Source organism: Notamacropus eugenii, chromosome 5 (assembly GCF_028372415.1).
Source record: "Notamacropus eugenii isolate mMacEug1 chromosome 5, mMacEug1.pri_v2, whole genome shotgun sequence".
Classification (NCBI taxonomy): Eukaryota; Metazoa; Chordata; class Mammalia; order Diprotodontia; family Macropodidae; genus Notamacropus; species Notamacropus eugenii.
Genome location: NC_092876.1, coordinates 187,573,614 through 187,586,523, shown reverse-complemented (window position 1 = coordinate 187,586,523; position 12,910 = coordinate 187,573,614). Strand labels below are relative to the sequence as shown.

General features: G+C 38.3%; 1 protein-coding gene across 4 annotated transcripts in view; it reads left to right on the top strand.

The window, feature by feature from the left end:
- The first annotated feature begins 308 nt into the window (after positions 1-308).
- Positions 309-12,910, top strand: part of CRYL1 (crystallin lambda 1) — a 192,704-nt gene continuing 180,102 nt past the window's right edge. The window contains exons 1-2 of one of the 4 annotated variants that reach the window (XM_072611687.1): positions 309-765; positions 12,673-12,780. In XM_072611687.1, the coding sequence (XP_072467788.1) occupies positions 758-765; positions 12,673-12,780 (116 nt within the window). In that variant the 5' untranslated portion in view covers positions 309-757. Of the gene's footprint in view, positions 1,606-12,672; positions 12,781-12,910 lie in introns of all 4 variants that reach the window. The other 3 variants (XM_072611689.1, XM_072611690.1, XM_072611688.1) reach the window with 3 other exon arrangements.

Genomic DNA, 12,910 nt, shown 5'->3' with positions numbered 1-12,910 from the left:
TGTTTTCAATATGTCATAGCATGTCATAGCAGTCACACTAGACAATTATTTTTTCCTTTTCTTTTAAATAAATCGTCTCCATTTTGAAGACGTAGGCTTTGACAATCACAGGGCTCTTTCCATTTCTGTTCATCCAACATTACAGAATTTCATGGAAACTTTTAGTCTCCAAGACTGATAACAGGGAATTTTCCCTCCTTTAAGTTATGAAAGGAAGGGGAAATCTAGTCATAAACACGACCTAGTTTGAAGGTCCGTAACAGCTGCACTCCAGTTGCTGGGAGAGTGTGTCGGAACAGAAGGACCGTGTCAGCTTTCCTTTTCGTCCGTTTCAATCATCTGCGAACCATTCGAGTGCAAAAGACCAAGCTTTTTCTTGGCAAACTAAAGCAATCTGGTTTTAAATTCCAAGGTTGGAAAATAGAAGTATTTTAAAAAGGAGGAAAGAAGTTGATCAAACAATGGACTGATCCTGTTATTGTCCGTCCTCCTACAGTTTCTTTAGACGACTTCATTCAAAGGATTTATGAACTTCACCAGCCCCACCCAGCAATTCAGCCCTTCCTTCCCAAGGGGTTAAATTCTATTGCTTTGCTGCTTAGCGCGCCCGCCCGCCCGCTTTCTGGAGAATGTCTCCCTAACTGTATTGACGTTTCCCCAATCGCTCACTTCCCGCAGCCTATCGGAGGACTCCTTTCACCTCGCTTCAGGGCAGTCCTCACTAACGCTAGGGCTGGAGAAGAGAAGGAAAGAGCCAATGAGCATGTGAGTTCCATTCCTTTCGGTGTCCTTTACGAGTCCCTGCTTCGGAGGCCGGCAGGCGGGTCTCCTCCTCCTCCTCCTCCTCCTCCTCCTCCTCGTCCTCCTTCTCCTCCCTGCTCCCGCTCCCGCAGTAGGGTCTCTTCGGGTATCGGGCTCCCCGCTGTGACCCCGCCAGCGCAAGAGATGACCTCCACTCAGGATGGCAGTGTTGTGATTTTTGGCAGGTAAACCTTTCGCCATGCCCAGCTGGGCTTTGGCCACAAGAGCCCGGCTTACTGCCATTTGCGATCTTGGGGAGAGAAGTTGGAGATTGTAGTTGCTTGTACCTGAGTGTGGAGCCGCCCCCTCCATCCATCCCTGTCTTTATTTCCTCCCTCGACCCCCGCGGAGTGGCGTTTCTGGCAGCTGCAGCCGATTTTCCTGTTTTCAAATTACTTTTATTTTACTTTTAAAAAACATCTCCCGATGCAACCCGATCTCCAGCAGTTTCTTTGGAAGAAAGCACACCGTCCTGTGCTTGTTCCTGCTTTGTAATTAAGTTACAAACTTACTCGAAGCCCGTGGCCTCCCTGGGGGGAGTGTGGTGGCGTGCTGTTTCATATGTTTTCTTAAAGTTAGGTGATGCATTTCAGTTCATCTTTCCGGGAGGCTGGATGGGAGCCTTAAAACAGAATCAGCACCTTTAGGTGAATTTAATTCAGTCTACCGGAAGCAATCAGTCAGCGAACACTTAATTAGCGCCCACTGTGTGTCAGGCACCTGGATACTCAGAGAAGGAGAAAGAGAGTCCCTGCTCACAAGGAGCTGCCAGTATAATACGGGACACACCATTTGAACCACTAGGTACAAACAAGATATATGTCGGGTTACCTGGGGGTAGACTCAAAGGGAAGGCACGAAGATTGAGGAGGTTTGGGGAAAGTTTCTTGCAGAAGGAATTTCACTCTCTTCCAGCCCAATTCTTCCTTTTAGCTCTTCTTTTGACTTTGGGATAGTATGGGAAAACCATCCTTAAGTGACAAAACTTGGAGTGGCAGAATGACAATTTTCCATTGGATGACGTTTTACCAATTTGAGACATATGATGAACCTATAACAATAGATTTTTTTTCTGAAAATAAACTTTTCCTATTTTTATTCAAAAAACATCCATTCTCTTTTTTTCTTTTTGCTCTTGTGGTAGTATGGCATTCTAACTCAACAACTACACAGTTGAGGTGCTTGGTTTCTCCTTTCTGGAAAAACCAAGTTGAGGAAACAGTTAACATGTATTTCTCTTATCATTTATTACTAAGAGAATTGGTGAATTCTGTAAGTTTCCTGTTGATTTTCTGAACAGGAAATGGTGAAGATTAACCTGACTTTGCCTTGTCTGTGCATGACTTTGGCCCGTGGTTGTGTGGTGAAGGAGGAAAAAGTGACCTTGTAGATAGAAGTGGTTATCTGGTGGGAATGATTCCCATGCTTAGTGCCCTTTTGACACATTTGGAAGTCTGCTGTACAGCTACCACATGTCCTCAAGTCATTTACTCAGCTTATTTCTAATATCATAGAAAATGGAATTGCAATTTAATTTTAAATCCCAAAGTGCTCCTAACTTAAATATGTCTTAATTAAGATAAAAAAAAACCCCAACTTGTCTTGATAATATGTATTGAAATGCCATGTCCCTGCTCTTCAAATGTCTCCTTTGGTTTCTTCCTCAATGAAGAAAAGCAAAAAATGAAAAAAGATGGAGATTGGGCTAGGGCAATTTATCAAGGGATTCCTGAAAGTCACACATGTGAATTTCAGGGTACTCAAATATCCATTTTAATTTATTTTTGAGACAGTCAGACCTGCCCAGGGTAAGTGTCTGAGGCTGGATTTGAACTTGCTCTATCCACAGAGCTACATAACTGCCCCCTCCCCTTTTTAATTTAATAAAAAGTTTTGACTGTTGGCTTTCCCCATTTCCTGTCAAATACCAGTTATCAGAAATGCTCTCTTTGCATATAAAATCTTTTTCTCTTTTTCTAAAGGGCACTTTCCATAAAAATTTCTCAGCTATTTTTGTGAATACTACCAGGTCCAGTGACTTTAGAGAAATGCCCTCAATGGGAATGGTACATGGGATTGGAAAGGAAGGAAAGTTAAAGAGGGAAAAATGACAGCTTTCAAGGAATAATCAATCACTCCTACAGACGGAGCTCCTTGAGAGCCAGGACTGTTTTTTTTGTTTTTGCTTTCTTCTTAGAACAGTACCTGGCACATAGTAAGCACTTAAATGCTTGTCATCTTGACTAATAAATGTGGTTGCATAAGAAGATTGAAGTACAGCTCTATACGACTCTATATAAAGGAACATGATTATACAAATAGAAAACAATGAGTAGTGTCTGCAAGTGGTCATTTAAATCCTGTGCAAAAATTTATAGGATAGCTACATTTGACACAGTAAATGTGCTCCTGATTATTTGTATACTTTGAACCCTATTCTAAAAACCTCTGCTAAAAGCCATAATCCTGGGTTCTTCAAAGTTACAGACCCACTTCACCAATCTCAACTCACATTCTACCTTTCGCAAGAGGCCTTTCCCCATCCCTATCCTAACTGCTATTGCCTGTCTCTGAAATAACTCTCCTATCTCCTTTGTATACATCATACACATTTGTACATACCTAGTTATTTAGAAGTTGTCTCCTTTGAATGTAAGCTGCTTGGGTCAGTGTGGGGGTGGGGAGGTGAGGAATGAGTAAAGGGGGGGGCTGGTTTTTTCTTTGTATCCACAGCCCTTATTGGTGTCAAGCACAAATAATAATAATAATAATTGATTATTAACATAATAATTAATAATATTAATAATAATAAATAATTAATAAATGCTTGTTGGACTGATTATGAAGGCCGTAGTGTCAGCCCTAAAGTAGCCTAGCTAACTAAAACGAGAGCAACCAAATTGCCTGCTGATCACAGTTCAATAACATTTTTTTTTTTTTCGCTATATCAAATTGGGGTCATCTACTAAGTGATCTGTGTGGATGGGATTAGTAGTACTCACAAGATGAGGTTGTAGATTACTAAAGTATATTAGATTGACACTCCTACTTTTTTCTCTTATGTGTGGGGGAGGGACTTGAATATATTTTGGTTTTTGTTTAGATTGGATTTTTGCTTAGATTTGCAACCTTTTGAAAGAGAAGCTTGACATATTTACCTTTTTTTTAAAAAACAAATACAGGAACTTTTTGTTTTGGGTTTGTAATAATAATTGGCATTTTTCAAGGAAATCTCAGTATTAATTTTTCTTCTTTAGTGCTTATTTTTATTTTAATCAGTCTAAAAATGCTTATCAGGCACTTACTGGGCATCATTTTAAAAACATTGTTACACGCCCAGAAAATTGGTAAAGATGAAAAAAATTGGGAATAGTCAGTGTTAGAAGAATTTTGGAAAGACAGACATGTGGAAATGTTGATGGAACTGTGAATTAGTTCAACTGTTTTTGGGAATACAATTTGAAATTATACTAGAAGAGTGACTAAAATGTCCATATCCTTTCATATAGAGATCTCACTGCTTGGTAGATAATCTACTCCAACGAAGCTAATGAAAGAAAAAGGCCTCATATATACCAAAATCTTTTTGTGTATCACTTTTTGTAGTAACAAAGAATTAGAAACAAAGATGCCAGGGGAAATGGTAAACTAGTTGTATATGAATGTGCCCAGGGTCACATAGCTACTAAGTATCTGAGGCTGGATTTGAGTTTAGGGCTTCTTGACTTCAGAAAACGGCTAAACTGGTTGTTTATGAATATAATGGAATTTAAAGATTTCAGAAAAGCATGGGAAGACATATATTAATTCAGAACGAAGTAAGCAGAGCCAGCAAAATCTTGTACACAGTGACTACAACAATAAAAAATTGAAATTGAATGCTTTGAAATTCTAATGACAGAACTTGAGTTAAAGAAGAGATATGAGAAGGCACTTCCTCCTCCTCTTCCTCCTTCTTCATCTTCCATCTTCTTTTTTGCCGATGGGATGACTGACTAAGGAATGTCAACATATGATTTCAGACTTGGTTGATATGATGGTTAATTTTACTGATCATTTTAAAATTTGTTATAAATGATAACTTTCTGGGTGAGGAAAGAGTGGGATTATATTAGGAAATATAGGTGATGTAAAAACAAAAATATTAATAAATTTTAAAAATAGAATCATTGCAAGACTCAGCATGCTAAAGTCTCTTGTTATAGGAATAGTTCTTGTGGCATCTAGGTGGTGTAGAGAGTAGGATGAATGTTGGTTGGACTTGGAGTCAGGAAGTCCTGCTTTCAATCCCTGCTTCAGACATTTAAAATCAGCATGACTCTCAGAAAGTCACTTCACCCCTCTCAGATTCCGTTTCCTAACTGTAAAATGGGGATAATAATAGCACCTACTTCATAGGGTTGTCTGCAGGATCCTATGAGTAACATACGAATCTGAAAGAACTTATGTGAATGCCAACTATTATCAAAATTATTATTTATATCTTCCTACCAGATGAAGATCAAGAGTTAGAAGTTGTTTTTAGTTAACTTTAAGAAGGGATATAAGACACCAGGAAATGCTAAATGATGATCCTTGATCTAGAGTAGCTTTATTCAAGTTTTAAGTGGCCCAGTAGATAAAAACCTCTGCATGAAGTCAGAAAGACCTGAGGCTAAATCCAGTCTCAGGTACTTACTAGCTATATGACCTTGGGCACATGGCTTAACCTCTGCCTGCCTCAGTTTCCTTAACTATAAAATATAGATAATAATAGCACCCATCTCCCATGGTTGTGTGAAGATCAAACGAAATAGTATTTGTAAAGTACTTATACACGTGCCTGACACATAGTAGGTACTACATAAATGCTAGCTATTTTTATGTGAATTTAGAGGCTTTGATGATAAGTTGGAAAAACAAAGCATTCTTTTCATTTGTAGTAGCTTATGTTTTTAGTCCAGAAAGTTTTGACTTTGTAGCAAACCATCATAAAGAATTATAAAGGATGACATTATGGAAAGACTACTAGAGAAGAGTCAGAGATCTGAATTCAAGTCCTTGTTCTTTCTCTAATGATAAAATTATCATTAATGATGAGCTATGTGACCTTGGGTAAGTCACTTTACCTCCTTGGACCTCAGTTTCCTCATCAGTAAAATGAGCAGCTTAGATAGGATGATCTTGAACATCTGTTTCTGCTTTGCTGGTTTCCAGTTTATTGGGCCACTTCATCTTTCATCATTTGGTTTTGATTTAAAATTGCTTATTCTGGCACCAGAAACAAGTTAAGTTAATAATTTTATAAGGCTAATGTGAATTTTGTCTCCTTGCTCACAATGTGTCAATCCAAAGGACATCTCATCTTGTCAGCAGTACTGGTTCAGTGTTATGCACCTAATAAATCATGTTATATTAAACTTCTCTCTCCTGCTGTGGTCATTGGCCTATTTGGGACTTCAATGAAAAAATTTCTGAAATGTCCCCTTTATCTTTTATTAATTTCTACATAAATAGGCCCCTAGCAGAAAGGGTCCTTCCTACCCCTTCCCTTTTTATGATCATACTAAAGTGTAGAGACTAACTTGGATGTTATTTATGCCTATTTACAGTGCAAAATAAATGAAGAAGAAAATATAAGGAAGGAAATAAACATATATTAAGTGCCTATAATGTGCCAGGGACTGTGCTAAGCACTTTTACAATTATTATCTCATTTGATCCTCACAACAACCCTGGAAGATAGGTGTTATTATGGTCCTCATTTTACCAATGTGGAAACTGAAGCAAACAAAATTTAAGTGACTTGCCCAGGGTCACACGGCAGGTAAGTGTCTGAGGCTGGAATTGAACTCAGATAGTTCTGAGATTCCTGGCCCAGTGGATCTGTCCACTGCACAGTCTAATTTCCTCAATATATTCAGTCAACCAATCTTTAAGCTATTTTGAAAAATATTTGCCTCTGGAAGTTGCTATAATATCTTTTTTTGCTTTCTGTAGGTTTTTGAGGCAGTGTTACCTTCAGCAGCTTCCTTCTTCCCTGATTTTGTTACTTTCCCTGACATTTTTAGTTTTTTTAACCTTGTATCATCAGATACCTTAGTTTACTCCAAAACAAGTCTCCTTCATCCCCCCCCCCCCCCACCCTCCCCTACACTTCTCATTTTATCTTAACCCAAAGTCTGCTGTGTGAAAGTCTTTTAAAGATACAAAGTCAGTTCTTTCCAAGGAGGGAATAAAGATCAGTTAATTTAATTTTTAGTACTTGACTAAGTAACCCATTTGGATTGGAGACCTGTATCAGTAATAAACTGGATAATTGGAAGAATCAGACTTTCAATAAAATTTTTTTTTTCAAAAACACTTCTGACTTTTAGGGCTTGACTAGGTAGCCCATTTGGATCGGAGAGGTACATCAGTAAAAAAAATTGGCCAATTGGAAGAATCAGACTTCTAATTAAAAAAATATTTTAGGGTTAGGGCCAGGCATACAGTAGGAATATAGTTGATTGTAAAATTAAGCCTATAGCAGGGGATAGAATTATGGTTAAATAATAAAAATATTTTATTTTTCCTTCCTATTCCATGATGCCTGTGCTGATGCACATATACACAGAGGTATTCCAAAAGTTTTAGTCCAGTTTTAATTTATTAAAGCAGCACTAAGATTTTTAGTATACCCTGTATGTAATTATAATTATTATTATGATGTCAGGGCTAGCAAGATATTTTGGTCCCTCCATCAATAAAATCCTTTACTTATTAGTTAGCACCTCATACATAGATGTCATGGGGGCCCAGCATTTGATTTAGAGTTTAAGGGATGGGGAGGAAGGAAATTACAGGTACAGGAAATAGCATGAGAAAAGAGAAAAGAAGTCTCAGGGCATGTTGTGGGGATAGGAAGCACTTCCCATGTAACACCTTTCCTCAGTTGTCCCCTCACCTCGGTTACTGGTTAGTGCTCTATCCTTCTGAAATAACTTTGTCTTTACTGGTGCTTGTACACATTGTGTCTCACTAATAGAATATAAGAGATGGTTTCATTTTTGTTTAGTGTAATGTCTTGTACAGAGTAGGGTCTTCATTAATGTTTGCTGCCAAATCGAATGGTGAAGGAAACTTTTGAAGCAAGTTAGTCTATTTTTGGACTATATTTGAAATGAAGTTTTTCCTTACATGGACCTAAAATTTGCCTCTCTTCGACTTCCACAGATCATTTCTAGTTCCGACCTCTGGGGCCAAGCTCCATTTTTGTGCTTACCCAGCATTCTTCTGTTTTCTACTTTGTTCTCTTTGAGTATCTTGCCCAGAAGAATGATATGCCTCCTGCACATAATAGGTATTGGTTATCATGCCAAATATATCTCCTGCTGTAAATCAGTAAGCTGTTGTCAGGTTTATAAACCAATCTCTTAAGAAGTTACTCATGAAATCAATTTCCCAGAGCCTGATCACATAATTGTGTAGATTGTGTTACTGATCCTGAGGATCAGACTCTGGACTTAGGACAACCCCAGCACTACCATTTGCCTCTGAAACAGCTTTGGTTGTTTGGCTAAATGCATCCCATGTCTAACTTCTGCCCAACATCTTGGTTGCTTTTGTGTTTTGTTGCTTTTCTCTAGCAGTTAACAGCTATAAACTGAGGCTACAGTGTTGGTAGAGCTTTTTTTGGCCAATCTGCTTGCAACTGCCCCATTTCATTTTACTACTCAGTACCTTCTTGGGGGGAAGTAGTGCACTTGTGACATTTTCATTTTTTCTGAGGTACTGTCAGCTGACCTGTCCCGTTTGGTTTTGAGTGTTGGAAAGATTTTACATGCGTGAATAGTTTACACCCAAGGAATATCTGTAAACCTTGTTATACTAGTGCAAGCTGAAAAGCCCCATACTTATTTGAAGATTGTACTAATTCAACAAATTATTTAAGGGATACTTCCAGAAATTTCCAAGTCACCATAAATAGCAAATGTTATATACTTTTTCATTAACAATACCTACCCTCATCCTCCCTACTTCAATCAATGAGTAAAGACTTATTAAGCACCTACTATGTGTCAGGAACTGTGCTTAGTGATGAGTATACAAACAACCATTGCTGCCTTCAAGTTGCTGACAGTCTAATGGTTCTCAATAACACTTGTCCATCTTTCTATCTGAGTCCTTGTTTCATCCCAGCTTGACCCCTCTAGAACATGGCCCCAGAGGTCTTTCCCTTTCTGGTATTTTCATTTCCTCCCTCAGACCATTCTCATCTGCTTATGAATGTATAATATTCAGGTCTCTTCAGGGTTAAAAAAAAGCCTAAATGGTTTCATCCCATTCTATCACCACTTCTTTCTCTTTACTGACAAATTTTTACCTTTCTTTCATTACCTTGAACTCTGTCCTCAGCCCTTTGCATTCTGACTTCCATCTTTACCACTCTACCACAATTACTGTTTCTAAAATGCTAAATCCAATGACTTTTCTTTTAGTCCATATTATCCTTGACTTCTAGCAGTATGTGGTTCTTTGACTACTACCACCTTCTTTTAGATATTTTTTCATTGCCTTCAAAGATGCCTCATTTTTCTAGTTTTCTTGCTTTCTTTCACCCAGTGACAGTTCCTTTATTTGTCTGCTTTTTGGCTTTTCTTCCTCTTCCCAGTCGTCTTAGGTAAGTGTTCATAAGGGTCTAGGTTTGACCATCTTCTCTTTTCTCTCCTTTGGTCTCCCTGCATCCAGGCTTTTCTCTCTTGAGTCCATCCCCCAGCTGCCAAGTTAATATTCCTAAATGAAGACAGGTAAGTGGTACAGTAGGTAGAGTGCTGGACCTGGATCAGAAAGACCTGAATTCAAACTCTGCTTCAGATAATTACTAGCGGTATGACCCCATGGAAAATTTCTTAACCTGCCTACCTCAGTTTTCTGAACTGTGAAATGAGTATAATAAAAACACCTACCCTGGGGTGGTTGTGAGGATCAGTGTTTTGCAAACCATAAAGCACTATATAAAAGCTAGTTTTTATACTATTGTTATTGCTATTATTACAGTATCACAAATCGGATCATGTCTCTAGATCAAGAACCCTCAGTGACTCCCTATTACTGCTGTACTTTTAGCAATTGTTTAGTTGTATCCTATTCACATGTGAAGGATACTGTTAGAAGTTTAAATATACATTTAAAAACATGAAGCTTCAATTGCATCACATGAGTTATACCAATTGTGTCAGTATACTGTCAACTTTTGACTTTATACACAGCCTTTCACAGTACCATTTGACCCTGTGCCTCAAAAATGACCCTGACTGTATTTACAAAGCTCTTTAAGTAAGCATTGAGTTGGCACACTAATTGGAAAGAAGACTAGACGTTTCCAGAATGTAGCTCTGTCCCAATTTTCAGTCTTTACCCTAGCACACTTGTGTAGTTCACCACAAACAGTAGTACTTTTCTTTTGTTTCCCCTTTTCGTGTCCTGTTCCCTTTTTCGTACAATTGCTTTAGGACCCAGGGTTTACTCACCAAAACAGACTGGTCAGAGTTTCATAATTAACATTCGTCTCATTTAGCTTGAAAGATAGAATGGAGAGCTAGAAAACAGGGTGTCCTCAGAGACATAAAGATTGGAGTTGGAGTTCTGTCTCTAATCCATACAAATTCTCTGCTCCTGGGCAAATTACTTACCTCTCCGGCCACACTCTTAAGCTCTAAGTTACTAATAATTAGTATTCTTTGGTTTGGGGAGTTCCTTACAGAGATGAAATCAAAAGTCTGGCCCAAAAGAAGACAACTGTGTTGAAGTTATGAATAGATATTCATGTTACGTTAAAAGCAAAACAAAAATTCATGTCAGCCTCTTGAGGGAGAGATGGCTCCAGTTTTTGACATACATGATTCCTGGCACTTAAAAAAAAAATCAGACTTGTGGTTTCACTGGTATTCTTCCATAGAAGGAACTTTCTCTAATGTATATCTGCTTTGCAACTTCTAGTCTACTGTGTGGGGGCATTGAGAGGTCAAGTGATTTGTTGTGGATCAAACAGCCTTGGAACTTGGAGTCAGGGCTATGAGGACATTTCTCTGCCTACTGCCCCTTGCCCCCTTTGGGGCTGGCACATAGTAGTAGGTAATAAGTGCCTCCTGAAAGAATAAAGGAAGAAGGAGGGAAACACGTGTTTATTAAATACTTACAATAGACAGTCCCTGCCCATACTGGAACTAAGCAGGAGAGGAATGAAGACAGGCCATCCTGAACCACTCCATGAAATGGAGGCTCCAAGAAGAATTAACCAGTGGTTGACTGAGTAGTTGTGACCAGGGTTCATTTAGTAATCTGAGAAGGGGTACATTATGGTGATACTATAGTTTTGATTCCAGCTTAGTTCCAGAAAGCCAAACAAACACTCAGGTAAATGGAGTCCACCTAGAGTAGATATATTACTAGAGGAGTTCCTTCCTTAGTTGTCTTATGGAAACAAAAAGCTGAGGCAAAGTTTACCTAGTTAGTCACAGTCCTGGATCAACAAAGAAGTGGTACCTGGCCTGGGGAAGAGTAGAAAAGTGAAAGGAATGGGACTGAGAGAATTGTTTAGGTGGCAGAGGAACAGAGGACAAAGCATTATTAGAACATAATGAAAAGATTGTAAATTACTATTTCCTTTCTAGATTGTTAGAGGAAATGCTCAGTTGCCCTCTAGAGGTAGCCCTTCCAGGGCCCAGAATTAGAGTGGTGCAGAGCATAGAAATTTTGTTTCGCTTCTGGTCCTGCAGTGAGCCACAGAAAACTGGATCTGAATAAAAGTTTGGATTATATACCGAAAGTAGGCTGGGCATATTCCCTCTGAGATTACCTTCAATTTTCCCTTTTTATATGTTTTTATATGTTCTTAGTAGTTTGAATATTGTCTCCTTCATTAGAACATGAGCGCCTTGAGGACATTTTTGTCATTCTTTGTATGCCCAGCGCTTAACACAGTTTCTGACACATAGTGAGTTTTTTATTAAATGATTATTCACTTATCCTTTGTGATTCTTGCCTACATTATCTTATAAATTCTTCTATATATAAGACATACACAGGGAAAATGGAAGGTAATCTCAGAAGGAGTAGGTCAGAGCTCAGAGAAGCGAAAGGCTTTTTGTAGAAGGTGAAATTTGACCTGAGTCTAAAATCCTTTTTGTCAGGGTAGATTGAGATCACAGATTGTTGAAGAAACAAATATTAAATCATTGTGGACAGAGAAACACAATGGAAATGTTTATTAGAAACCTACTAAAGCTTATTATTTGGCAGTTTTCACACTTTGAGTTTAAACTGGTTTTTCCTTTTTAAGAAAGGTTTTTCTATTCTAATATATAAATAAAAGTTGAGCACAGGCAAGAACAGGTCAACATTTAAATATTTGTAGGAGGGTAATGCTTTGTTGCCAAGAGTATTTTTTTAAGCTCAAAATCTGAGTGATGTAATTTTCAAATGATAGTTTTTGTGCTTTTCCAGGCAGAAAAAGGAAACTGATTAATTTTATTATATTACCAGAGTATACCCAGCCTACTTTGGGTATATAATGCAAACTTTTATTAAGATCCAGTTTTCTGTGGTTCATTTCAGCACCAGAAGGGAAACAAAATTTCTGCACCACTCTAAATCTGGATCCTGGAAGGCCTGGCACTAGAAGGCCACTAACTCTGTGTGTGTGTGTGTGTGTGTGTGTGTGTGTGTGTGTGTGTGTGTGAGAGAGAGAGAAAGAGAGAGAGTCACTTATTAGAAAAAAGACAATTATTAAGAAATTTTATTTCAGATTTCAAATGAGAAGACAGGATCTATCTGTATTCTCTTGCTCTAACGTTGCTTTCCAGTTGTTCAAATGACTTATGTTGGCTCTTAATTTTCCTTTCTCTCTAGTGGACTCATTGGCAGAAGCTGGGCTATGTTATTTGCCAGTGGAGGTTTCAAGGTGAAACTCTATGATATTGACCAGCAGCAAATAACCAATGCACTGGAAAACATCAGGTAAGTGAGCTTATACTTTCCAGTGTGACACTGAAGTTATTATTATTTCTTTTTAGAAAGAGACATAGAACTAAAGACTATAAATGAACCTGCTTTGTCTTGATTGTGTACAGCCTTGAGAATATTACCC